The 26,235-nt window shown below is 39.7% G+C and overlaps 2 protein-coding genes across 5 annotated transcripts in view; one reads left to right on the top strand and one right to left on the bottom strand.

Moving 5' to 3' along the window:
* Positions 1-2,329, bottom strand: part of FMO5 (flavin containing dimethylaniline monoxygenase 5) — a 47,170-nt gene extending 44,841 nt beyond the window's left edge. For 3 of the 4 annotated variants that reach the window (XR_007154432.1, XR_007154433.1, XM_047868955.1), the window contains exons 1-2: positions 2,025-2,180; positions 1,602-1,774 (exon numbers count right to left, since the gene is read on the bottom strand). Coding sequence is in view for 2 of the 4 variants with exons in the window: in XM_047868955.1 (XP_047724911.1) it covers positions 1,602-1,736 (135 nt within the window). In the remaining 2 variants the exon portion in view is untranslated. Of the gene's footprint in view, positions 1-1,601; positions 1,775-2,024; positions 2,181-2,264 lie in introns of those variants that run through there. The other variant, XM_047868956.1, reaches the window with a different exon arrangement.
* The window catches only part of CHD1L (chromodomain helicase DNA binding protein 1 like), a 178,439-nt gene that overhangs the window by 89,265 nt on the left and 62,939 nt on the right, over positions 1-26,235 (top strand). The window lies entirely within an intron of this gene.

The following is a 26,235-nucleotide window of genomic DNA, read 5'->3' as shown; positions in this document are numbered from 1 at the left end:
CAGTACATTAAGAAGGATGAGCTAGGACTAGCACTCTTGATTTCATCTGATGTTACCAGTACTAATCTGGAAACCTGGCCCATGGCACACACGATCAATAACACTGGGCATGGGTCTTCTTTTTCTATCAATTAAACTACACATTTATTAGACTGCTGAATGGATTGGTTCTAGAAATACCACCACTGAGCCAGATCTGGGATGAGTTTATGGACATTCGAACACCTGGGCACCCCTTTATTAGGAAGAGAAAAGTCATTCTAAACAGAACCAACCCAGCTGTAACAGGAATATGAGATAGACATCATGGGAACTGTGTAATCATCCTGTCATATTAAGGGAAAGTGACTGGTTTGGCACTGACTGGTCACATCACCTGGGTATTTATTGGGGAGCCACCCAAAGGGGCTCAGTGGTTGTGTGGCACAAATCTTTGGCTATGGCTCCCACCTGGGTGGTGGGACCAACTGCACCGTGGGTTTTCCCTTGGCACAGGGGAGAATCGCCCCCCTCCCCACCACCATGGTAACAATAGTTGCCAATTTCTCTCTTCTCAAGACTAGGTAGGTACACCGTGTCTTTCACTGACATGGATTATTTGGCTGTGGCTGTTGTCTTTGTTTCCTCCATTGGTTTGGCGGATGTTATAGCACATATAGATGCCCTTACTAAATTCATCCAGGAAATATTAAATGATAACCAACAAAACTTGTCCTTACTGAATACTGAAATATCTCTAGTGAAAAGAACTGCCCTCCAAAATAGAATGGCTTCGGGCATTATTTTTGTCTCAAAAGGAGGCACCCGTGCCATTATCCGAACAGGTATGCTGTGTGTTCATACCTGATGAGTCTGCTAATGTATCGCCTTTACTAAATCACATGAGAACATAAGTGAATCCCTGAAGGAGCTACCCCCAAACTAGGGAACTTAATAAATCAGTTGTTGGAATCATGCAGCTCTTGGTGGAAAAAATAATTGTTTTTAGAATCATTATCTTAATCTGTGTTTTCTTTTGCATGTAACCACACTGTTGCTATGGTATCTGCCCCCCAGTGCAGACAGACACCAAATGAACCACCTCCGTGATACTGAAACCCCTTGCTGACTGCTTAGGGGACACTATGGAAGAGGGGGTTGTGTGACACTCCCCCCCCCCGCCCCCGTAAAAGCTGGTTAGGAGAAGTGGCATGTTGGGAGGAGGTCATCGAGAGGATGTGACCACAGGTTGACCCAGGAATTGGACCCTCAGAGACTTCTTAGAATGTGCATTCTGCTTGCCTTCCTAGTGATGTGGTGTTGAGACCATGTGCATGGTACTGATGGAAGCCAGTTGACGCCTCTATATGAATTTTTAACATGTGGTGGGTGCAGAGATCTACGTGTATTACTGCTGCCCAGGACAAGCCTCATATTTAAGGTCCCTTGCTTATTTAAACCTGCCACCTACCAACCTGGAGTGGCCTGCCACTTTTTTGGGTCTTTCTGTGCGCTCAAGTTTCAAATTACACCTGGGGAGCTCCTGAGGTTGCAAACTAACACTCCTGTGGGGCCCTTAGTGGCAGAGAGGTTTACAAGTATTAAAGAACCAGGAGACTTACCTGGAACCTCCAGAGTCCTCCGATGTCATGAGTCCTTTCAAAACAGACTGGTTCCAAGCCTTCTTCCAGGCAGCACTTGATAGAAGAGAGCCCGCTTGCACCTCCTCCAATCACAGCAATTCTTTTCTTGGTCATGGTCTCCAGATGTCTTCCCCAAGCTGGATCAATGTAACCTGTCCAAAAAAAAAAAAAAAAAAAAAAAAAAAAAAGGGACAAAAGACAGAAAGCACACATCAGTTAACACATTTCGAGGAAGAGAGACCTTGGTCTCCGCATCCAAATAAATGCTGCCTCAACAGGTGCTTTGGGGGAAGCCAGATTCTGCCTTCCCTTTGGCTGTAGGGAATGGCTGCGCAAAGGATATGGGAGCCCTGCGTTTGCAAGACCCAGAGCTGAGAGCCCCACTGCGGTAACCCATCTCACTGTCTTTTGCAGCACTTGGCCAATCTTTCAGCTGTCATGCAGGGGCTACTCTGCCCTTCAGCTGTTATCAAAGACATATAAAGGAACTGAGTGCAAACAGCAACAGCCAATGGGGAGGAGCCATTCCTCTCCACCTCCTTCCAGCCAAAGCCCAGCCACTCAGCGGCACCCACTCCCTCCTGCAGCGAAAATATAACGTGGGCCAACCCTGCTTTGGGCAGAAAAAAAAAATCCTACAACCTTTATTTTTCAGTTGTGGCCGCCCAGACACGCAACTACCCTCCCTGGAGACAGAGTGGCCCTGTGTCTCTATCCCTCCCCGCCCTTCCACATCCACTTTTAACTTCCTGGTATCTGTCTTAAAGTGACAAACTCCTCCTGGTGAAGGGAAACCAGCGACAACCCCAAAGCAAGTCTCGCTCTAAAGGCTTGAGTGGAGAACGCCTTTCAGGAGATCTGTTAAAACAGACCCCAGCACCCTCCTTCCCCCTCCCACCCCACTCTCACCTCACAGAGTGGCTCTTTAGTTCCCCGCTGGTGGTAGAAATTTACTTACAATACCTGTGCACTGAGCTTGCTGCTGGCGTTCAGTGAGAAAGGGATTGTTTCCTCCTTAGAGGAGCTTATAGTTTAGCAGAGAAGTCCAAACATAAACAGAATTTCAATAAAATAGAAAAACTTTTTAAAAGTGGTTTCTCTCACACAGTTACATATGTGATTAAAAACATAAATATCCACTTTGAAAATAGAACTTGAGGGGCGCCTGGGTGGCCAAGAATCTGACTTTGGGTCAGGTCATGATCTTACAGATCGGGCCAGTGAGTTCTAGCCCCTCCTGCACGCGCATCCAGCTCTGTGCTGACAGCTTGGAGCCTGGAGCTGCTTTGGATTCTGTCTGTCTCTCTCTCTCTACCTCTCCCCTGCTCATGCTTTGTCTCTCTGTCAAAAATAAACATTAAAAAAAAAAATTAAAAACAATAAAACAATTTTTTTCAAATATAAAATCATGCAGAGGAAGCCAGCGTAAGGGATGTAGGATTTCACACACCGAGTCAGAATCAGCGCCTGTCCAACCCAGGAGTCTGCTCTGACAGATATGAGGGGTTGTTGGAGATAAGCAGTGGCTGATGCCATCCATCTGTTTACCTTCTACTTACTCTCTCAGTCAACTTGGCTTAAGATGGTTTGATGTCAATAATGTCAGCCCTGGGTTTTGACTTGCTGGCCTCCCCCAAAAGCATCCTCCATGGACCGATAATTATCATTTCTCAAGGACTCACCTTGTGTGTTTCAAAAAGCCTGACGGGAATGAACCCATGTAATTTCTCAGCAACCCCATGAGGCAAGCATATCATCACCCTCATCTTCCCAGTAAGTGGAAAGGCAAGGATGCAAACCACGCAGTTTAATTTACAAACGAGTTACTCATAAATTGGATAATTTTGAATGTACTAGAGATGCCTAGGTTCAGGAAAACAGTGAATACTTTTACAAACTGCATATTAATCTCTCCCTTATTGATTTACTTTTACAATTTCAGAACAATGCAAGAATTACTTTTAAAACTTAATATTTTAAAATGTAATATTACTTTAGTTCTTTACTACTTAGTGTTTTGCAGTCAATTACAAATAATTAAGTCAGTTACTCAAAAACATTTTTTTTTTTTAGGAGCACCTGGATGACTCAGTTGGTTAAGTGGTTAAGCATCCGACTTCAGCTCAGGTCATGATCTCATAGTTTGTGAGTTCAAGGCCTGCCTTGGGCTCTGTGCTGACAGCTGAGAGCGTGGAGCCTGCTTCAGATTCTGTGTCTCCCTCTTTCTCTGCTCCTCCCCTGCTTGTGCTCTTTCTCTCTCAAAAATAAATAAACATTTAAAAACAATTTTTTTAGTTTATTTATTTATTTAGAGACAGAGACAGCATGAGCGGAGGAGGGGCAGAAAGAGGGAGAAGAGAGAGAATCCTAAGCAGACTCTGGTCTGTCAGCACAGAGCCCCACACAGGCCTCAAACTCAGGAAACTGTGAGATCATGACTTGAGCCAAAACCGAGAGTTGGATGCTTAGCCAACTGAGCCACCCAATTACTTTTAAATTTGGAAAATATGTTTTGTATTATTTTTAAATTACTTGTAAAATGTTTTAAGCCTTGACTCAAATTCTGTTTGGTCTAACTGCCAGTTTGCAAATGAGAGGATTTCTTCACCGGGCTGTAACAATACGTACAAACTAAAATACGGGTAGGTTCTACCCAGTTACTCATGCTATTGGGAAAGAACAGTAACACAAATAACAGGATAGATGACAGTGACTAATTCCAAGGTAATATATATGAGGCTTTTGAAGGAGTGTGTGTACATGCATGTATGCATGTGTGTGTGCATACATGTGGAATTGTCCAGAGGAGTTTCTGCAAAGGTCTAACCCAGGAGGGGCTTTTGAACAACATAGCCTTACCTCTAGTCAGAGGTTCTCCCATGTCCTAATTCTTTCTGTTAAGTCTGCATTTTACATTCATTCAATAAATATTGCACTTTGGAGGCCACTTCTTTTAAGATGGCAGCCGTAAAAGAAGGAGCTTAGCTTAGATCTTGTTTGAAGAACTTCCTGATCAGAACCGGACTGTGACATGAGTGAGAAATATACATTTGTTGAATTAACACTTGGAGATTTGTTATGGTAGTAACGCCTGCATCAATTAACCCCGGCTACTACAGGAGTCACTTACAGCATAGCAGCAGCTATTCTACGCCTGCTGTGGGCTAGGTTTTTTGTTAGGCACAGAGGAGGGAGGGAAAAATCATACCGAAAGGACCTGAGGAGATAAAGCACAGGCATTGTGGTAGACTGAAAACATAGTCCCAAAGAGATCCATGTTCTAATCCAAAGAACCTGTGGATGTTACCTTATATGACAAAAGAGACTTTGCAGATGCGGTTAAGGTAAGGATCTTTCAGATGAGGAGATTATCCTGGATTATCCAGGGAGGCTAATGTAATCAGAGGTGTCCCCATAAAAGGGAAAGTGAGGAAAGTTTGATTTTTGAGACAGAAGGCCACGTGGATGGTTGAAGGCGGATGGTATGCTGCTGACTTTGAAGACAGAGGAAGGGCCCAGGAACCACAGAATGCAACTCTAGAAGCTGGAAAAAGTAAGGACACAGATTCTCCCCTAGAACCTCTGGAGGGAGCACAGCTGTACAGACACTATGATTTGGGGCCCAAAGATACCATTTTGGGTTTCTGGTCTCCAGAAATGTAAGAGAATAAATGTGTATTGTTTCAAGCCACTAAACTTGTGGCAGCTAGAGCTGCTCTAAGAAACAAATACAGATGTGGTAAACCCTTGCACAAGATGCGGATACAGAGATTCGTTCAAGCGTAATCTGAAGGACACGTTCTGTGAATCAGCTCACTTGAGATGAAACGTGGGGCAAGCATCCATGCTGTGTTTCCCGTGGCTCCTGGCTACACGCCATACTGTTATAGAACGAGCAATGGAAGACCCTGCCCTTCGTGATTTTCAAAGATGGTTAGAAACACAGACTATAAATCCATTTAAAAGATTTAAAGATACTTTAAAATACTATTAATGGGGCACTTGGGTGGCTCAGTTGGTTGAGTGTCCAACTTTTTTTTCTTTTTTAGAGACAGAGTGGGGGAGGGGTGCAGAGAGAGAGAGAGAGAGAAAGAGAGGGAGGGAAGGAAAATCCAAGTAGGATCTGTACTGTCAGCATGGAACCCTATGCATAGCTCGATCCCAGGAACTGTGATATCATGACCTGACCCAAAATCAAGAGCTGGATGCTTAACCAACTGAGCTACCCAGGCATCGGACTTTTGATTTCGGCTCAGGTCCTGATTCCAGGGTTGTGGGATGGAGCCCCGCATCAGGCTCCACACTGAGTTTGGAGTCTGCTTAGGATTCTCTCTCTCTCCCTCTGTCCCTCTCCCTTGCTCACTCTCTCTCGAATAAAAAAAAAAAAAAACAACTATTAAAACAAAACAAAACAAAAAAAAACAAGGGACAACTCCCCAATGAGGGAATGATTGGGTTCTAAAAAGTTTTCTAAACAATTGTTGAAAATCAAAATTCATTTTCCCATAGAAACAATGTTACATTCTATGGTTAAGGCTCCAGAAGAGTCATAAAATCTTAAAGTAGCACAAAAGACAATCAGGTTAAGTTAAAATCCTGAATCAATAGGGAATGAAAGTTTTGTGGTAATGGCTCCAACTCATTCACATAGAGAACACCACTCTTACCTAACGAGTCCTCTCATTTACTCCTCAGGCAGAAGGGTCCTTTTTCTGGCATGTACATCAGAGACAGTTGAGACTTGGACTAGGGTGGGACCAGTGGAGATCAGGAGAATTAGAGGATCCTGGGTATGGTTCAGAGATAGAATGTGATGACGGATGTGGAACAGAGGTGTCATATAGAGCATTTTCTTGTGCATGTTTCCAGCCAACACCCACCTCCAGATGTAAGAGATATTCTTATTTCCATTACCATAGTCTTTTTAAAAATTGAGGTAGAATTGACATGTATTAGTTTCAGGTATGCAGCAGAGTGACTTGATGTTTATATATTGTGAAATGATCACAGTAAGTTCAGTTAACATCCAGTAGTCTTATTTGTTCTTGAACTTTATTTAAATAGAATTATACAGTATGTACTCTTTGTGCTTGGTATTGTTATACAACTTAATATTTTTTTTTTTAATTTTTTTTCCACGTTTTTATTTATTTTTTTGGGACAGAGAGAGACAGAGCATAAACGGGGGAGGGGCAGAGAGAGAGGGAGACACAGAATCGGAAACAGGCTCCAGGCTCTGAGCCATCAGCCCAGAGCCTGACGCGGGGCTCGAACTCCCGGACCGCGAGATCGTGACCTGGCTGAAGTCGGACGCTTAACCGACTGCGCCACCCAGGCGCCCCAATATTTTTAAGATTTATCCAAGTGGTTTGCATGTGACAGTAGTTTGCTCTTTTTTTTTCTATGCATATACAATTTGTTTATTCATTCTCTTACTAATGAGCATTTGGATTAATTCACTTTTTGGTATTATGAAGAAGGCTTTTTATTTTTCTGTAAGTCTCTGTGTGTGTGCATGAGTACACGTGTGTGTTTGTGTGTGTGTGAACATGTGTTCTCATTTTTCTCGTGTGCCTGAGTGGAATTGCTAGGTCATCACGTAGGCATATGTTTGATTTTTTTTTTTTTTTTGGGAGAGCGTGCAAGCAGGGGAGGGGCAGGGGGAGAAGGAGAGAGAGAGAAGCTCAAGCAGGCTCCATGCCGAGCCCAGAGCCAGATGCTGGGCTCTATCTCACAACCTTGAGATTATGACCTGAGCAGAAATCAAGAGTCAGACGCTTAACCGACAGAGCCACTCAGGCGCCCCAGTATATGTTTAATTTTAGCTGAAAATGTGAAAAATTTTCAAAAGAAGTTGTACTATTATACACACCTACCAGCAGTATATGAAAGTTCCAGTAGCTACATAGCCTCTCAGCCCTTGGCAGTATTACCATTGATGTGGGTGTGTGATACTATCTCATGGTGTTTGAATTTCCCTAATGACTAAAGATGTTGAAATTCTTTCCATTTAATTTTTTGGCCATTTGTGTGTATGTGTGTGTGTGTGTATTTTTATTTGTAATGTTTATTTATTTTTTAGAGAGAGACACAGGTGAGAGTGGGGGAGGGGCAGAGAGAGAGAGAGAGAGGGAGACACAGAATCCCAAGCAGGCTCCAGGCTCCAAGATGTCAGCACAGAGCCCGATGCGGGGCTTGAATTCATGAACTGTGAGATCATGACCTGAGCCGAAGACAGACGCTTAACAAACTGAGCCACCCAGGGACCCCAGTATATATATATTTTTGCCAAGTGTTTGTGAAAATCTTTTGCTCATTATTTAAAAGCTGGGTTGCCTTATTATTGATTTGAAAGACGCAGTCTGCTTACAAACCCTTCACATAACTATGCATTTCAAATATTTTCTCCCAGTCTGTGACATAACTTTTCACTTTGTGTCTTTTGATGAGCAGAAGTTTTAAATTTTGATGAAATTTATTTAACAGTTTTTCTTTTACAGTTAGTACTTTTTACTCCTATTTAAGAAATTTTTGACATCCGAAGCTCATATAGTGTCTTGTGTTTCCAGCTAGAAGATTCATAATTTTAGATTTCAAATTTAGATCTATGATCTGTTTTATTTCTTTTTTGAGAGCGGTAGAGGCAGAGGGAGAGGGAGAGAATCTTAAGCAGGCTCCACGCCCAGCATGGAGCCTGACATGGGCCTCGATCTCATGACCTTGAGATCATGACCTGAGCTTAAATCAAGAGTTGGATGCTAACCATCTGAGCCACCCAGATGCCCCTATGATGCATTTTAAATTAATATGAATGGTGTAAGTGTAAGGATCAAAGTGAATTTTTTTTCCATCTGGATATTGCATTCTTCCAACAGTATTATTCTATGAATTTTCTTTCCCCTTAAATTGTATTGGTGTCTTTGTCATTGGTCATATATGTATGAACCTACATCTGGACTCTGTTCTGTTCCATTGATCTATTTGTTTATCCTAAACCTATACCATATTGTATTAATTACTTACCTTTAATCTAAAATTTGAAGACTAGTTATATATATCTTCCATCTTTGTGCTTATTTAATTTAATTATATATATATATATATATATATATTAATGTCTATTTTTGAGAGACATAGAGAGACAGAACATGAGCAGGAGAGGGGCAGAGAGAGAGAGAGAGAGAGAGAGAGAGAGAATCCAAAACAGGATCCAGGCTCTGAGCTGCCAACACAGAGCCCGATGTGGGGCTCAAACTCACAAGCCATGAGATTATGACCTGAGCTGAAGTCAAACACTTAACCAACTGAGCCACCCAGGTGCCCCATATTTTATTTTATTTTTTAATGTTTATTTATTTTTGAGAGAGAGAGAGTGCATGAGAAGAGGAGGGGCAGAGAGAGAAGGAGAGGGAGAGAATCCCAAGCAGCCTCTGTGCTGTCTGCACAAGCCCAATGTGGGGCTGGAACTCATGAACTGTGAGATCATGACCTAAGCCGAAATCAAGAGTTGGATGTTTAACTGACTAAGCCACCTAGGCGCCCCTGTGCTGATTTTAAATATGACTTTGACTCTTCTAGGTTTTTTTCAATTTCACATAAATTTTAAATTTAACCTATCAATTTCTGCCAAAAAAAGTCTCCTGGCTTTTGATTAGGATTACATTGATTGTGTAGACCAGCCTGGGGAGAACTGACATCCTAACAAATAAGTCTTCTAATCTGTAAAATAGACTCTTTTTCCTATTATTAGGTCTTCTTTGATTTTTCCCCATGTTGTTTTCAGTGTGGAATCTTGCATGCTTTATTTAGTCCTGTGTATTTTATTTTTAAAATCCTATTGTAAATGGTATTGTTTTTACATTTTCATCTTCCAATTGTTTCTTGCAAGTATGAAGAAATACAATTGATATTTGCATATTGACTTTATTTCACATGGCTTTGCTAAATTCACCTATTACTTCCAGTACTTTGTAGATTTCTTGTATAGTCTATGTACACAATCATGTCATTTATGAATAAAATGCTACTGTTTTCTTTCCAATTTTTTATTAAAAATTTTTTTTCTCTCCTTATTGCACTGGTTAGGACCACTAATACAGTATCGAATAGAAGTGGTGATAATAGACATTCTTGTCTTGTTAGGAGGATGTGATTTGTATATTTTAGGTAAATAATCTTATCAAATTGAGGAAGTTTCTCTCTATGCTTAGTTAACTAAGGCTTTTTATTATGAATGGGGGTTGAATTTTATAAAATGCTTTTTCTGTGTCTGATAAGATGATCCTGTTGTTAAAATTATATTGAATGATTTTTTTTAAATTTTTTTTAACGTTTATTTACTTTTGAGACAGAGAGAGACAGAGCATGAACGGGGGAGGGTCAGAGAGAGAGGGAGACACAGAATCTGGAACAGGCTCCAGGCTCTGAGCAGTCAGCACAGAGCCCAACGCGGGGCTCTAACTCACAGACCGCGAGATCATGACCTGAGCCAAAGTCCGCCGCTTAACTGATTGAGCCACCCAGGCGCCCCTTGAATGATTTTTTTAATGTTAAGCCACCTATGTCTTTCTAGAATAAACTCACATAACCATAATGTGTATATAATGTCTTATATAACATTGTATTTTATTTGTTAAATTTTCACTTTGAGTTTTTTTCTGTCTATATTCTAAAGGAATATTGCTCTATTTTTTTTTTTCCTTGTAATATCCCTGATAGGTTTTGGTATCAAGGTTATGCTGGCCTATCTGAAAGATTTTGTATAGAATTGTTGATCTTTTTCCTTAAAAGTTTGGTAGCATTTACCAGTGTAGCCATCTGGATCTAGCATTTTGTTGTTGGAATGTTTTAAATTATGGATTTAATTTCATTGAAAGATACGGGATTGTTCCAATTTTCTCTCTTCTTGTGCCAATTTCTGTAAGTTATGTTTTTCTAGGAAGTTGCCCATTTCATCTAGTCTGTCAAACTTATTGGCATAAAATTAGTCATGACATCCCCATATTATTCTCTTAAAGTGTGTGGCATCTAGAGTGATGTTGTCCCTGCCTTTCCTAATATTAGGTATTTCTGTTTTTTTCACTCTTCCTTTTCCTTGATCAATTTTGTCAATTTTATTAATCTTTTTAAAGAACCATCTTTTGGCTCCATTGATAATCTCTGTTTTATATCTATTTTCTATTTCATTAATTTCTGATTTTACGTTTATTATTTCTTTCATTCTACATTCACTCTTTCTTAAGCTTGTAGAGATATTTACTTAATCAAATCTCCATCTGAGAACTACTATAGCTGCATCCCACAAATTTTCATATGTTGTATTTTCATTACTATTACTTTCAACTATTTTCTAATTTCCACTGCAATTTCATTTTTGATGAATGGATTATCTTCTTTGTTTTTATTAAAAAGTTTTTAATGTTTATTTAGTTTTGAGAGAGAGAGAGAGAGAGAGAGCCAGCAGGGAAGGGACAGAGAGAGAGGGGGAGAGGATCCCAAGCTGGCTCTGTGATGACAGCAGTGAGCCCGATGCAGGGCTTGAACTCATGAACCACGAGATCATGACCTGAGCCAAAGTCACTCAGCCCACTGAGCCACCCAGGTGCCCCTAGAAGTTACTTAATTTTCAAATAATTGGGGATTTTCTAGATACTGTATCATCAATGATTTCCAACTTAATTTTGTTGCCTTAAAGAATGTAATTTGTATGATTTTAATCCTTTGAAATTGACTACTAGTTTAATGGCTTAGCATATGTTATATCGTGTTCAGTGTTTCATGTACATTTGAAGAGACTGTGTAACCTTCCGCAACTGTGGCTTAGGTTAGTTGTTTGATATTGTTGCTCAAATGTCCTATAACCTTAGTGATGTTTTGTCTGCTTGCTGTATTGATTATCAAGGAGGTATGTTAAATTTCAATATGTAATTCTAAATTTGTCTTTCCCATATAGTTCTGTTAATTGTTTGCTTCATAAATTTTGAAGTCATATTACTAAGTACATACACACTCAGGATTATGGCTTCTTTCTATGGAATGTATCTTCTAATTATAAATTTCCTTCTTTTTTCTTTCACCTCTTCCTTCAAACTTACTTTGACATTTATTAATATAACCATATCAATCTTCATGTGGTTTCTATTTGCATGGAATATTTTTTCTCATTTTATTTCCAGTTACTCATATTTAAATCAACTGCTTATATTTAAAGTGTGTTTTTTTGTAGGCAGGATATTGTTGGGTCTTTTTTTTTAAATAGTCTGACAATCTTCTTTTCTTTTATTAAGACTTATTATTATATTATAAGTAGGCTCTACACCCAAGGTGGGGCTTGAACTCATGGCCCTGAGATCAAGAGCCACATGCTCTACCAACTGATCCAGCCCGGCACCCTGACAGTTTTTTTTTTTTAAAGAGTAATTAGTGCTGTGGTGCCTGGATGACTCAGTCAGTTAAGTGACTCTTGATTTCCACTCAGGTCATGATCACATGGTTCTTGAGATTAACTCCTGTGTCGGGGTCTGCACAGACAGTGAGGAGCCTGCTGGTGATTCTCTCTCTCCCTTTCTCTCTGCCTGTCCCCTGCTCACACAAGTGCTCTCTCTCAAATAGATAAATAAACTTTAAAGACTAATTAGTCCTTTTAAATTTGTTGTGATTACTGATACAGTTACTGGAAATTGATTTATTTTTATTTTTAATTTATTATTATTTTTTAAATGTTTGTTTATTTTTGAGAGAGGGAGAGAGACAGAATGTGAGTGGGGGAGTGGCAGAGAGAGAAAGAGACACAGAATCTGAAACAGGCTCCAGGCTCTGAGCTGTCAGCACAGAGCCCAACAGGGGCCTCGAACCCACGAACCATGAGATCATGACCTGAGCCGAAGTCAGACGCTTAACCGACTGAGCCACCAGGCACCCAAAACTGATTTATTTTTAAAATTTTACATCTCTTCTTTGTTTGTTCCTCCTTTCCTTTCGCTTAACCAAGTGTGTTTTAGTTCTTAGGGATACCTGGGTGGCCCAGCTGGTTAAGCATCTGACTCTTGATTTTGGCTCAGGTCATGATCTCATGGTCATGAGATGAATTCCCATGCTGGGCTCTGTGCTGAGCATGGAGCCTGCTTAAGATTCTCTTCTACCCTCTTACTGACCCTTCCCTGCTTGCTCTCTCTCTTTCTCAAAGAATAACAAGTTAAAAAAAAAAAGTATGTTTTAGTTCTTCATTTTTCCTCTTTTATTATCTTTTTAAATCATTTTTTTACATTTTTAGTGGTTATTCTAATGATTACAATAAGCATCCTTAATTTATTACTGTCTACCTTGAATTATTCTTTAACTGTTCCACAACATAAGAGTATTACAACAGTATGCTCATAATTTTATTTCCCCCGAATTTCATTATTATTGTCATATATTTCACTTCAACATGTTATGAAACCTACAATACATTGACAGTCTTCTTGTTTTACATGGCAGGCAGTCTTTTAAAAGAATTTGAAATGAAAATTTAAAAAATGCCATTTGTCTCATATCAAAATATTACATTCCTGGGGATAAACCCCCAAAGATGTGCAAGTTCTCTAGGCAGAATGTGGAGAAAAATATTGGAAAAAATGTTAAAAACCTACATTGATGGATGAGACACCATGTTTGTGAGTTGTAGGAGTCAATATTGTAAAGGTGTCAGGTCACTGCAACTTAGTCTTCAAATTCAATGCAATGCCAATCGAACCTCAACATGTAGGAGAGTGCATGTGCACATGCACATGTGTGTGAGGCTGATTTTAAAATCTTGGCCAAGACATCCAAAAAAGAGCAAGACTCACTAAAGAAGATGAATAGGTGGCAAAGAAGCATATGGAAAGATGTTCCACATCATGTGTCATCAGGTAAATGCAGATTAAACTGGCAATGAGATAATGCCAGACATCTATTAGAATGGCCAAAATCTACACCACTGACAACACCGAATGCTGACAAGGCTGTGGCGTGACAGGAACTCTGATTCATTGCTGGTGGGAATGCATAACAGCACAGCCACTTTGGAAGACAGTTTGGTGGCTTCTCACAAACTATATATGCTCTAACCATACATGCAGCAATCATGACCCTTGGTATTTACCGAAAAGAATGGAAAACTTATGTCCAGGGGCACCTGGTTGGCTCAGTCAATTAAGCATCTGACTCTTGGCTTTGGCTCAAGTCATGAACTCATGGTTCATGAGTTAGAGCCCCACATTGGGCTCTGCGCTGACAGCATGAAGCCTGCTTGGGATTCTCTCTCTCTCCCTCTTTCTCTACCCCTCCCCTGCTTGCACCTTCTTTCTCTCTCAAAATAAATAAATAAACATTTAAAAAAAGATTAATAAAAAGAAAACTGTTCACACAAAAACTTGCCCATGGATATTTCCAAGTTTAATTGAGGAAATTATTGACAAAGTAAAGTATACATATTTAAAGTGTACCAATGATTATTTGCTATATATATATATATATACACACACACACACACACACACACACACACACATTGTGAAATGATTACCACAATTAAGTTAATTAACACATCCACAAGCTCATGTAATTACCTTTTGTGTGTCTCTGTGTGTGGTGGAAATGCTTAAGATTTACTCCACCAGCAAATTTCAAGTATATAATACAGTATTATTAACTATAGTCATCATGCTGTACATTAGTTCCTTAGAACTTAGTCATCTTATAACTGAAATTTCATATTCTTTGACCAACATCTCCTCATTTTTCTCTACCTCGTGGGCCCTGATAGCCCCTATTCTACTCTGTTTCTATGAGTTCAACATTTTTTTTTCAAGATTCCACATATAAATGGTACCATACAGTCTTTGTCTTTCTCTGTTTGGTTTATTTCACTTAGCATAATACCTTCTAGGTTCATCCATGTTGTAAAGAATGACAAGGTTTCCTTCTTTTTTAATGGCTGAATAATATTCTATTGTGTCACAGTTTCTTTTTTTAATTAATTTGTTTAACGTTTATTTATTTTTGAGAGACACAGCACAAGCAGAGGAGGGGCAGAGGTGGGGGAGGGGGAAACACAGAATCCAAAGCAGGCTCCAGGCTCCAAGCTGTCAGCACAGAGCCCGTCGTGGGGCTGGCACTCACGAACCATGAGACCATGATGTGAACTAAAGTTGGACGCTCAACTGACTGAGCCACCCGGGCATCCCTGTATACCACAGTTTCTTTATCCATTTACCTGTTGATGGATATTTAGATTCTCTATCTTAATTATTGTGAATAATGCTGCAATAAACATGGGAGTGCAGATATCTTTTTGAGATACTGATTTTGCTTCCTTTGGATATATGCACAGAAGTGCAATATTTCGATCATAATGTAGTTCTATTAATTTCTTGAGGAACATTCATACCGTTTCATATAATGGCTATACCAATCTACCAATAACATCAAGAGTTCCCCTTTACTGGGGCACCTGGGTGGCTCAGTTGGTTGAGTGTCCGACTTCGGCTCTGGTTATGATCTCATGGTTCGTGAGTTTGAGTCCCCTGTAGGGCTCTGTGCTGACAGCTCAGAGCCTGGAGCCTGCCTCAAATTTTGTGTCTCCCTCTATCCTTGCCCCTCCCCGCCTCATGCTCTGCCTCTGTCTCTCAAAAATAAATAATAAAATATTAAAAAAAAAAGAGTTCCCTTTTCGTTACATCCTTACCAACATTTGTTAACTCTTTTTGATAACAGTTATCTCTTTTTGATATCTCTTTTTGATCTCTCTTTTTTAACTGGTGTGAGATGATATATCATTGTGGTATTGATTTGAATTTCCCTGATGATTATTGATGTAGAGTACCTTTTCATGTACCTGTTGCAGAGAACACATTTATCCACATAAATGTGGATTCTAAGGAATGTACACAAAAAACTACTAGAACTAATAAGTGACTTAACAAGGTCATAGAGTACAAGGTCAACATAAAAAAATCAACATGTGCTTTTCAGTCCGTGGATATCACTGAGTAAGCATTGTTAAAGTCTCCCCGCCTGGTGCACCTGGGTGGCCCAGTTAGTTAAGCGTCCAACTCTTGATTTTGACTCAGGTCATGATCTCATTGTTTGTGGGTTTGAGTGCTTCATCGGGCTCCAGGCTGACAGTGCAGAGTCTGCTTTGCTGGAAGCCGAGCTATCCCAGCCTGAGTGGCAAAGCCGGGGCTGTGGACAGACTGATGACTGCAGGGCGGCCCGCTGACATTGAAGCTTCTTGTACTCCCGCTTTTAGGTAATTTGGCCTTAAAACTACCTGAGGTATTGTCTGTTGGGGAATTGCCCTTGGCAGGCCCCCTGGGAAAAGAACCATTAGGGAAGAAAATAAGGTTCCGCAAGAACGTTTAGCCCTTGCCATCCCCTATGAGGACTCCTTTACTTGCAGGAAGGATAGCCTCGTGCATTTGCCAGCAAAGGCGGCCAATGAAGGAGAGACATATGGATCCGAGAGCTCCACTCTGGTAACTAAGGAGTGTATCTATGGACACAGGTCACTCTGACCCCTGGGCCCACCTGGCCCCCAGTGGCCAAATCTGGAGGCATTCCAGATGATGATTGAACCTAGTCGGTTAAAGTACAGAATGGGTTCATTGGTTCCTAGGTGCATTTTCTCTCTGAGAATGTATAAGGTGTGGATTTCTAAGGCCCTCTTGGCCCCCTTCCTGGCACCTTGGACCCAAGCGAACACTTTTGTTCTTCAAAACCACGAATGGTTCAGGGAAACAACTAAGAGGTCATGTCCCTGTAACTGTTCCACTTGAGGTGTTGAGAGATAAATGGCCTTTCATGAAAACAGCAAAGCAAATACTTTGTGAATTATAAATAAACATAGATACATAATAAAAACAATAAAAGAAATTAATCAATAAGCAAAGGGCAGGAGGGAACATTATGACAAAACAATCATGTTATTCATTGTTGGGTGATTATACAAAGGAACAATTTTAAAATTGGGTAATGTTAGAAAAACATAGATGACGTATGTTATAAGAAAATCACTAGCATATATAATGCCACGTTTACTGCAATAAATCGGCCAGTTCAACACACTGCTGTTGTCTGTGTCCGTTTTATTTTAGTTTTAGTTTTTTATTTTAGTTTTTTATTTTCCAGTTTTTTATTTTAGTTTTATTTTATTTTCACTGACGCCGTTCTTCCTTTGGGAACCCCTGGTTGCTGGAGCTGGTCTCTGGCACTGCTTGGGATTTTCTGTCTTTCTCTGTCTTTCAAAATAAATAAATAAACTTAAAAAAAGAAAAAAGTCTCCCCTCCCACTGCCATTGTGAACAGCTGCGCCTTGAAGAGCTTGAACATCTGTGGGAGCTCTTCTTTGGAGGTTTGAGTTTTGAAACAACTAATGAGCATTTTGAGCAATGGAGAATGCTTACAGACTGTGTGGTAATGACAGATCCAAACACCTCACACTCCAGAGGCTTAGGTTTGTCACATATGCCACTATGGAGGAGGTGGATGGAAGAGTTGCGGAACCAAAGAGGGCGGTCTCAAGAGAGGATTCTCGAAGACCTGGTGCCCACTTAACTGTGACAAAGATTTTTGTTGGTGGCATTAGAACATCATCTAAGAGATTATTTTGAACGATATGGGAAAATTGAAGTGATTGAAATCATAACTGACTGAGGCAGTGGCAAAAGAGAGGCTTTGTTTTTGTAACGTTTGATGACCATGACTCTGTAGACAAGATTATTATTCAAAAAGCCATTCTGTGAATGGCCAGAGCTGTGAAGTAAGGAAATCTCTAAGCAAGAGACGGCTAGTGCTTCATCCAGCCAAAAGGTCGAAGTGGTTCTGGAAACTTTGTTGGCGGTCATGGAGGTGGTCTTGGTGGGAATGACAACTCTGGTTATGGAAGAAACTTCAGTGGGGTGAGGTAGCTTTTGTGGCAGTCAAGGTGGTGGTGGATATGGTGGAAGTAGGGATGGCTATAATGGATTTGGTAACGATGGCAGCAACTTGGAAATGGCGGAACCTATAATAATTTTGGCAATTACAACAATCACACTTCAGATTTTGGATCCATGAAAGGAGGAAATTTTTGAAAGCTCTGGCCCCTAAGGTGGTGGAGCCCAAAACTTTGCCAAACCATGAAACTAAGGTTGGTATGGTGGTTCCAGCAGCAATGGTAGCAATGGTGGTGGCAGAAGGTTTTAATTACTGCCAGAAGACCAAACTTAGCAGGAGAGGAGAGCCAGAGAAGTGACAGGGAAGCTACAGGTTACAGAAGATTTGTGAACTCAGCCAAGCAGGGTTGGCTTTAGTTGTGGTGGCAGGGCCTAACTGCTACAAAGAAGACATGTTTTAGACAATTCTCATGTGTATGGGCAAAAAAACTCAAGGATTGTATTCGTAACTAATTGTATAATAGGTTATTTTAGTTTCTGTTCTGTGGAAAGTATAAAGCATTCCAACAAGGGGTTTTAATGTAAATTTTTTTTTTTTTTTTTGCACCCATGCTGTTGATTGCTAAATGTAATAGTCTGACACTGAATAAATGTCTTTTCTTTCTTTTTTTTTTTTTTAAATTTTTTTCAACGTTTTTATTTTATTTTTGGGACAGAGAGAGACAGAGCATGAACGGGGGAGGGTCAGAGAGAGAGGGAGACACAGAATCGGAAACAGGCTCCAGGCTCCGAGCCATCAGCCCAGAGCCTGACGCAGGGCTCAAACTCACGGACCGCGAGATCGTGACCTGGCTGAAGTCGGACGCTCAACCGACTGCGCCACGCAGGCGCCCCAATAAATGTCTTTTCTTAAATCAACTTGCATTTCTATATACCAGCAGTAAAAAATTAGAATCCAAAAGTTAAAAACAGTACCATTTATAACAGCTCTTCATAAATGAAATAATAGGTATAATAATAGTAGGATATGCAGGATCTATATTTTGAAAATTAAAAAATCCAAATGAAAGAAATTAGAGAAAACCTAAATAAATGGTGAGACATATCCTTTTCATGGACTGGAAGATTCAACATTGTTGAGATGTCACTTTTCCCTAAATTGATATAAAGACTTAATGCAATACCAATTAAAATTCTAGCAGAATTCTTTGCAGATATAGACAAGCTAATTCTGAAATTCTTATGGAAATGCAAATAAGCTAAAGTAGCCAAAACAACTTTGTAAAACAAGAACAAAGTTGAAGGAACACATGACATGCTTTTAAGACCTACCATCAAGCTACAGAAGAGAAGACCATGTGTTATTGGTGAAAGAAAAGACACCTGTATCAGTGGGACAGAACAGACTGCAGATATAGACCTTAATAAATTTAATCATTTTAAAAAATGAAAGTACAAGGGCAATTCAATGGAGAAAAGACAGTCTTTTTAACCAATGGCCCTGGAAAAAGTAGACATCTAGACACAAAAAGTGAACACTGACCTATATCTGACACCATACGCAAAATTAATTCAAAATGGACGGTAGACCTAAGCGTAAAATATAAAACCATAAAACTCTTAGAAGAAAATATAGGAGAAAATCTTCATGACCTTGAGTAGGGCAAAGATTTCTTGGCTATAAAACCAAAAGCATGATCCATAAAAGAACAAATTAATAAATCCAACTTTGTCAAAATTTAAAGCTTCTCCTCGAAAAACATTAAGAGAATTAAAAGACAAGCTATGGGTCAGATAAAAAGTTTACTAATCATATATCTCACAAAGAACTTCTACCTAGAATATATAAAAAAACTCTTAAAATGGAAAAAAAAAACACCCCAATTTAAAAAAAAAGTAGGCAAAAGATTTGGACAGATACGTCACCCAAGAAGACATATGGATAGCAAAAACCACGAATGAACTCATTAGTCATTGGGGGAAATGAAAATTAAAACCAAATGGGAAACAATTACATGCCTATTAGAATGGCGAAAATGAAAAATACTGACAATATCCAGTGCAGGTAAGGATCTAGAACAACTGGATGTCTCATACATTGCTGGTGAGAATGCAAAATGGAGCAGTCATTCTGGGAATCAATTTGGTAGGTTTATATTATATAAAGTTAAACACCAACCACATGACCCAGAAATCCTGCTTCTACATACTTAGTCTAGAAAAATGAAAACAGGTCCATACAAAAACTTGTACATGAAGGTTCATAGTTGTATTACTCATAACTGCTCAAAACTAAAAATAACCCAAAATACTCTTTCACATTTGAATGGGTAAACACTGTGATGTATCCACACAAGGGAATGCTACTCAGCAGTAAGAATGAATGAACTATTAATACGTAAACAACACGGATGAACCTGAAATGCATTATACTAAGTGAAAGAAGCCAGGTTCAAAAGCCAGTATATTTCCATTTATGTGACATTCTGGAAAAGATGAAACTATAGGGATGATGAACAGATCAATTGTGTCTAAGGGTTAGAGATGGAGTGAGAGACTGACGAAGGAGTGTTAGAGTTGTTCTCTATCCCGTTTGTAGTGGTGGTTATAACAATCTATGCAGTAAGACTCATAGAACAGTAAACCAAAAAAAAAAAAAAAAAAAAAACCCAAACAAACAAACAAACAAAAAACCCCAACCCACATGAATTTGCCATATGTAAATTTTAAAACAATAAATTAGTTGAAATATATTAGAGGTTGGACTCATCTTGGGTCAAACTGAAGGTCCACACAGCCCACAATTCTATGTCTCTTAGTGCCATAAAATAGGATGGTTGCTATTTATCCTTTCTGGTCTTATATATACAAGCATTTTTTAATGGTTATCTGTCATTCTATTAGGTATAATGGACTCATTCTTGTGCTGAAAACACATTTATCTTACCTTTTTAAACCACACACTAAAGGTCACAGTAACATTTAGTAACATTTTCTTATAAGGGGAAATTTCAAAAGTCCAAAAGAATCAACTGAGTAACTATTTGTACTAAAAACAGAGTTCAATAAAGAAGCAAAATATAAGATTAACATACACAAATCAATGTCTTTCCTATATGCCAATTAAAAAAAGTAATAGAATACAGGAGCCCATTAACAATAGCACGAAAAACTAAACATTTCCTAAATAAGAAAGTAATATGCAAGACTTATATGAGGAAAACAATAAAACCTGACTGAAAGACCTAAAATATGACTTGGATAAATACCTTGTTCCCAGATAGAGTACCTTAGTGTTGTAAAGATTATTAAGTTTCCCAGCCTTCCAACATTAATTGGTAATGTCAAGGCAATTTAAATAACTCCAGTTGCATTTTTTATGGACCTTGACAAGTTGATTCTCAAATTTATTTTCAATACTGGAAAAGAAAATGTATAAAAAATTAAAAGGAACACAAAAATTGAAAAGAAATAAAGCAAACTAAAACATTATAATGACTGAAATGGTGTGATATTGCTGTAGACAGAGATGGCCTCATATTATATAAAGGAATTTAGTTTGTAGTAAAGATGATATTTGAAATCCTTGGAGAAAAGGATGAATTATCAATTATTACCTATTTAGGGAAAAAGTTAAAGTTAGGTCCTGACTTTCTAACGTATTGAAAAATAAATTCCAGAGATAAATGTAAAAACAAACTAGAGAAATACTAGGAGAAAATACAGGGAAATATAATCTGAGAGAAAAGGGAGGCCTTTTAACTAAGAACAGTAAGGGAAAAGTTTTACACATGGAAATTCAAAACTTCTGTACACAAATAATACTAAATGAGGGATATAGAAAAGCTACAAGCAGGAAAACATATTGCAACGTTTTAAACAAAAGATTAAAATTAAAAAAAAATTTTTTTTAATGTTTATTTTTGAGAGACAGAGCATGAGCGGGGGAGGGGCAGAGAGAGAAGGAGACATGGAATCCGAAGCAGGCTCCAGGCTCCGAGCTGTCAGCACTAACTGTGAGATCATGAAGTTGAGCTGAAGTTGGACACTTAACCGACTGAGCCACCCAGGTGCCCCTTCAAAAGATTAAAATTTAAAATGTGGGAAGAGCTTCCACACAACTGTAAGAAAAAAGGCCGGTGTGCCTGAGTGGCTCAGTCGGTTAAGTGCCTGACTTCAGCTCAGGTCATGATCTCTCAGTTTGGGAGTTTGAACCCTGTGTCAGGCTCTTTCTGTCAGCACAGAGCCTGCTTCAGATCCTCTGTCTCCCTGTCTCTGTCTCTCAAGAATAAATGTTTTAAAAAAAAGAAAAAGACAGGGGCGCCTGGGTGGCTCAGTCGGTTGAACGTCTGACTTTGGCTCAGGTCATGATCTCACAGCTCGTGAGTTCGAGCCCAGAGTCAGGCTCTGGGCTTCTGCTTCTGTGTCTCCCTCTCTCCCTGCCCCTAACTCACTCGCATCCTGTCTCTGTCTGTCTCAAAAATAAATAAACATTAAAAAAAAAAATGAAAGAAAAAAGACAATATAATAGAAAAATAAACAAAGGATATAAATAGGCCATTCAAGAAAGAAGAGATTAAAAATGGCCCATTAGTTTATGAAATAATCTTCAATCAGATGTGTAACCAGAAATTTAGGCAATGAGATAGCTGTTTTCCTCATCAGGTTGGAAAACAAAACAAAAAGACTGGTCATATTAGCTGGCATTAATAGTGAAAAATTTGAAATAACTTCTTATGTATAAAATATTATATGTTGATATATTAGAACAATCTGAGCCAGCACATTTAAAGCTTTGGCTCATGTACTAGATTACCTCATATCCACTTGCATTGCACTGGTCAAAGCAAATTAAACAGACTCAGCCTATTGGAAGGCACTAACGTCAAATGGATAAGGACATAGATGTCTAATCATTTTATAGGATGTCGATAGTCACATATAGGGAGAAAGGAAACAGTTGGGAACAGTAGGAGAGTCTACCAAAGCTGGCTGTCCACGTCCCCACCATTGAGTAGAGAGGCCACACTGTGTGTATGTGTGTGTTCTGTTTACTTTCAGAACCTGTATCTGTGGGCCACACTAATGAGAAAAACACAATGGAACATTTTTTGGTGGATTCCTCAAGCAAATGAGGTTATGATGGGACCTCAACAATGAGGGACAATTCCCAATTTCTTTGAGTCTCCATTGGTGAGATGCAGATACTTCAGCGATCACCAGGCTAATTCCTAACTTAAGTTTTTTGGTCCTTCACAATACCCTGGAGATTCAAATTTGTGTTTAGTTCCTTGTAAAAATTATTTCGTTTACTTTTCACAACATCATGGGGTAGTTGTTATTATCCTCATTATAAATTATTCTGTATCATAGACCTTGCAGAAGCACTCTCTGATTGTTAAAACTGTGATTATGAAGGTTTTTTTACATGCCAATTTTGAGCAGTTTTGGGGGATAGAAGTGGGAGAACTCCCTTGCATCAAAGTTCTAACAGTGCTTCAGGAATACAGATATGTGTGCTCATTTTTTAAACCTGAGACCCAGGCTTTATGTAGTCAGGGTGAGAAGAAAAGCTAGTAAAAACAAGATAAAAGGGTCCAGCCAGATGCCAGAGGCTGGATACTCCCCTGCCTACTTTTGGCTTCTGTAATCTTGTTTGCCTCCTGTCCACCAACTGCCCGGATAGCACCACTGATAAGGGCCCCTCCCCTTTTTCTTTTGTCTCTCAACCCCCTATAGTCCCAGCCATAAAAGGAGGCTGAGGCCAAGGTTCCAGGCTCAGCCTTTGGAGATGATTCCGCTGGGCCGACACCAGTACGCACAATAAACAGTCTTTTCTGGTTCCCCGAGTGCATGTGGCTTGTCTCTTCCTGGGCACCAAGTATTTGCTGTAACAAGGGCATAGGATAGCTTTGGGCTCTGGTCAACCAGAGCAGGAGAGAATTCTTAGGATTGTAGCCTCTGGTAGCAAGATTACACCATTGAAAGATATTTTAATTGTAGGCCGAGTCATGAGTAACATTTTGGCTTCACAGTTATTATGGAGACTTCTTTTCCTTCTGTGGAAATATGTCAACCAGTTAAATTCCAGAGTTGGGAAACTCAAAAGCTTTTTCTGTGATTAGCTGTGTGGATTGTAGAATTATACTGATGGGTGAGGAACGCTGTGTGAAACTCCATGTGATTAATTTAAAAAAATGTTGTTACATTTTTATTTATTTTTTTATTTTAGAGAGAGAGAGAGAGAGAGAGAGAAAGAAAGAGAGAGAGCATATATGAGTGGGGGAGGGGGCAGAGGGAGAGAGAGATCCCATGACCCTGGGTTCAGGAGAGACACTCAATCTACTGAGTCACACAAGTGCCCTGTATGTAATTAATTTGATGGCGAGGCTTGGCAGTCAAAAGGCATTCAAATAAAAAGGGGAAAAAGAACCCCACAGCACTGTAAACCAAAATACCCGTGGACAAATTTTGACCTGGGGCCAGTTTACAACCTCTGTACTTTGTCCTCAGAGATTTACCTGATAATATTCCAGTGCTTTGCTAATACTGTATTCTTAATATGCTAACCAGGTTTGTTTCCTTTGTAACCTTTGAGATTAAAGAGCAATTTAAGAGTCCTGTAAACCAGATTTACTAGTTGATATACTTAAATGTGTATTCTTTCTAGTACCTTTCCTCTGATTTTCTGGGTTTTAAATTTATTATATGTTATTTGATGCAAAAGATGTATAATAATATCAGGAATCTCCTTTCTTGGGAAAAAGAAAACTCTTCTCTTTCATCCCAGTAGAATGATTTTTCCACTTGAGGGCCATCACCTAAGCCTAACGTGAACCCAAAGATCTAAGTCCGTATACTTAAGAAGAGGTCTGTATGAATTTTCCTCCACGTGACAGCTTTTATTCAGGCTCCATGACTGATTCACTGGATGCTGCCAGTGGGTATCCTGCTGTTACCCAACAGGGACATAGGGACAACAAACAACTTGTTTGCTAACCTGTGCTTGATCCTGCTTGTTTTTGTAGAGAGAGCAGATACTAAGGCCTATCACAGGCATGATCTGGTTACCATTAATCTCCCTGAGTTGCTATTGCAAGAGGATTTATCATCTCTGTGGAATAATAAAACAAAGAATTAATATGAAACCATGATTATGTAACCTGAGCAATAAAGGAGTTGAGTTAGATTTTATTACGGCAGTTAGCATTGTCTTACTAAAAGATATTGGACCAAGTTGCCTAAACTTTCTGTGCCTTAGTTTGCCCATCTGGGAAATGTCTTCTCTGTGCCTCGTGTTTATAACAGTCATGGGTCCTGAACTTTAGAACTGTTCTATAGGCAACCCATTTAAACATTCAGCAATACTTGCTGAGTGCATACATGTGCCAGGCACTGTTCTAGGTACAAATTCAACATATCCTTTCTTTTTAGGGAGAGAGACAGAGAGTGCATGTGGGTGAGCAAGGGAGGGGCAGAGAGAGAAGGAAAGAGAATCTTAAGCAGGATCCATGTCCAACATGGAACCCGACACGGGGCTCCATCTCACAACTGCGAAATCACAACCTGAGCTGAAATCAAGAGTCAGACACTTAACAGACTGAGCCACCCAAGCACCCCCAAATTCAACATATCCTAAAAGTGAAATCCTTATCATCCCTTCCTCAAATTAGCTGCTATTTCCTGTGTTCTCTGTCTCAGTGCTGGCATCAACATCCTCCCCAGTTTTCCAAGGCAGAAGCCCCCAGAGTCAATGTCAACATTTCTTTCTTCCTCAGTGCTATATCCAATCAAGGACCGAGTCCCCTCAAGTGTACCCTCATCAATCTAAAGAATCTTTAGATTCTTTGCTAATCCTGCCTCCGTGCCTTTTCCCTGTGGTTTCTGTCTTGAACACTCTTCTTCCTGACTCAGACAGCTGGCTTCTCATCATTCAGATCTTAGCTCAAATGCCATCCGCTTGGTGACCTGCTCTTTAATCCACCCTATTCACAGCTGCTTCTCAGCCCTATTCTTAATCTCATTACCCTGTTTTGCTATCTTGTTAGCACCAATACTACCTGATAACTTACTTATACCCTCCCCCCTTTTTGTCTTTCTCCATCATTAGAATTTAGGCTCCATGTGTACAGAGACTTTTTTTCCACCTTGTTCACCCCTATTACAGACACTGCAGATATAGCCAGTATAATCATTCTCTATTCTCATTTAGCAAAAATCCAACCTTGGTAAAATCCAGTTCTCTAACTATTCCCCACCTGCACTCAACACACACTGGTTGACCACACCATGCTGGCTGGTCTCAGGACCATCAGCCTTGCTGCTGCTTGGCAACGCTACCATATTTCTCCGGTCAATTCACTATCCCCCTTCCCAGACAACTATTTCACACATTTTCCTCTTGAAACCTCCCAAATCTCCTTCCCCTTCTTTAAGCTTGTCTGATGACCTTGTTTCTTATTGCACTTAAATAACAGAAACAATCACAAGAGACCTTGCACATACTTTTCCCCACCAGACCTGTGTACTGTGCCTTTGTGTGTTCCGGCACACGAACGGTCTATGCTCATCCAGGTCGGCGCCTCCACTGTGCACTGGTTCCCACCTCCTCTCCCTCAAGGACATCACTCCTGCAAGATCAGTTTTTCTGTCTACTGGATCATTCCCATCAGTATTCGACATGTTCTAATATCACCCATCTGAAAACAAAACAACCCT

This window comes from Prionailurus viverrinus, chromosome C1, assembly GCF_022837055.1.
Source record: "Prionailurus viverrinus isolate Anna chromosome C1, UM_Priviv_1.0, whole genome shotgun sequence".
Taxonomy (NCBI): domain Eukaryota; kingdom Metazoa; phylum Chordata; class Mammalia; order Carnivora; family Felidae; genus Prionailurus; species Prionailurus viverrinus.
The sequence above is the reverse complement of the archived record's forward strand: the minus strand, read 5'-3'. Positions and strand labels throughout refer to the sequence as shown.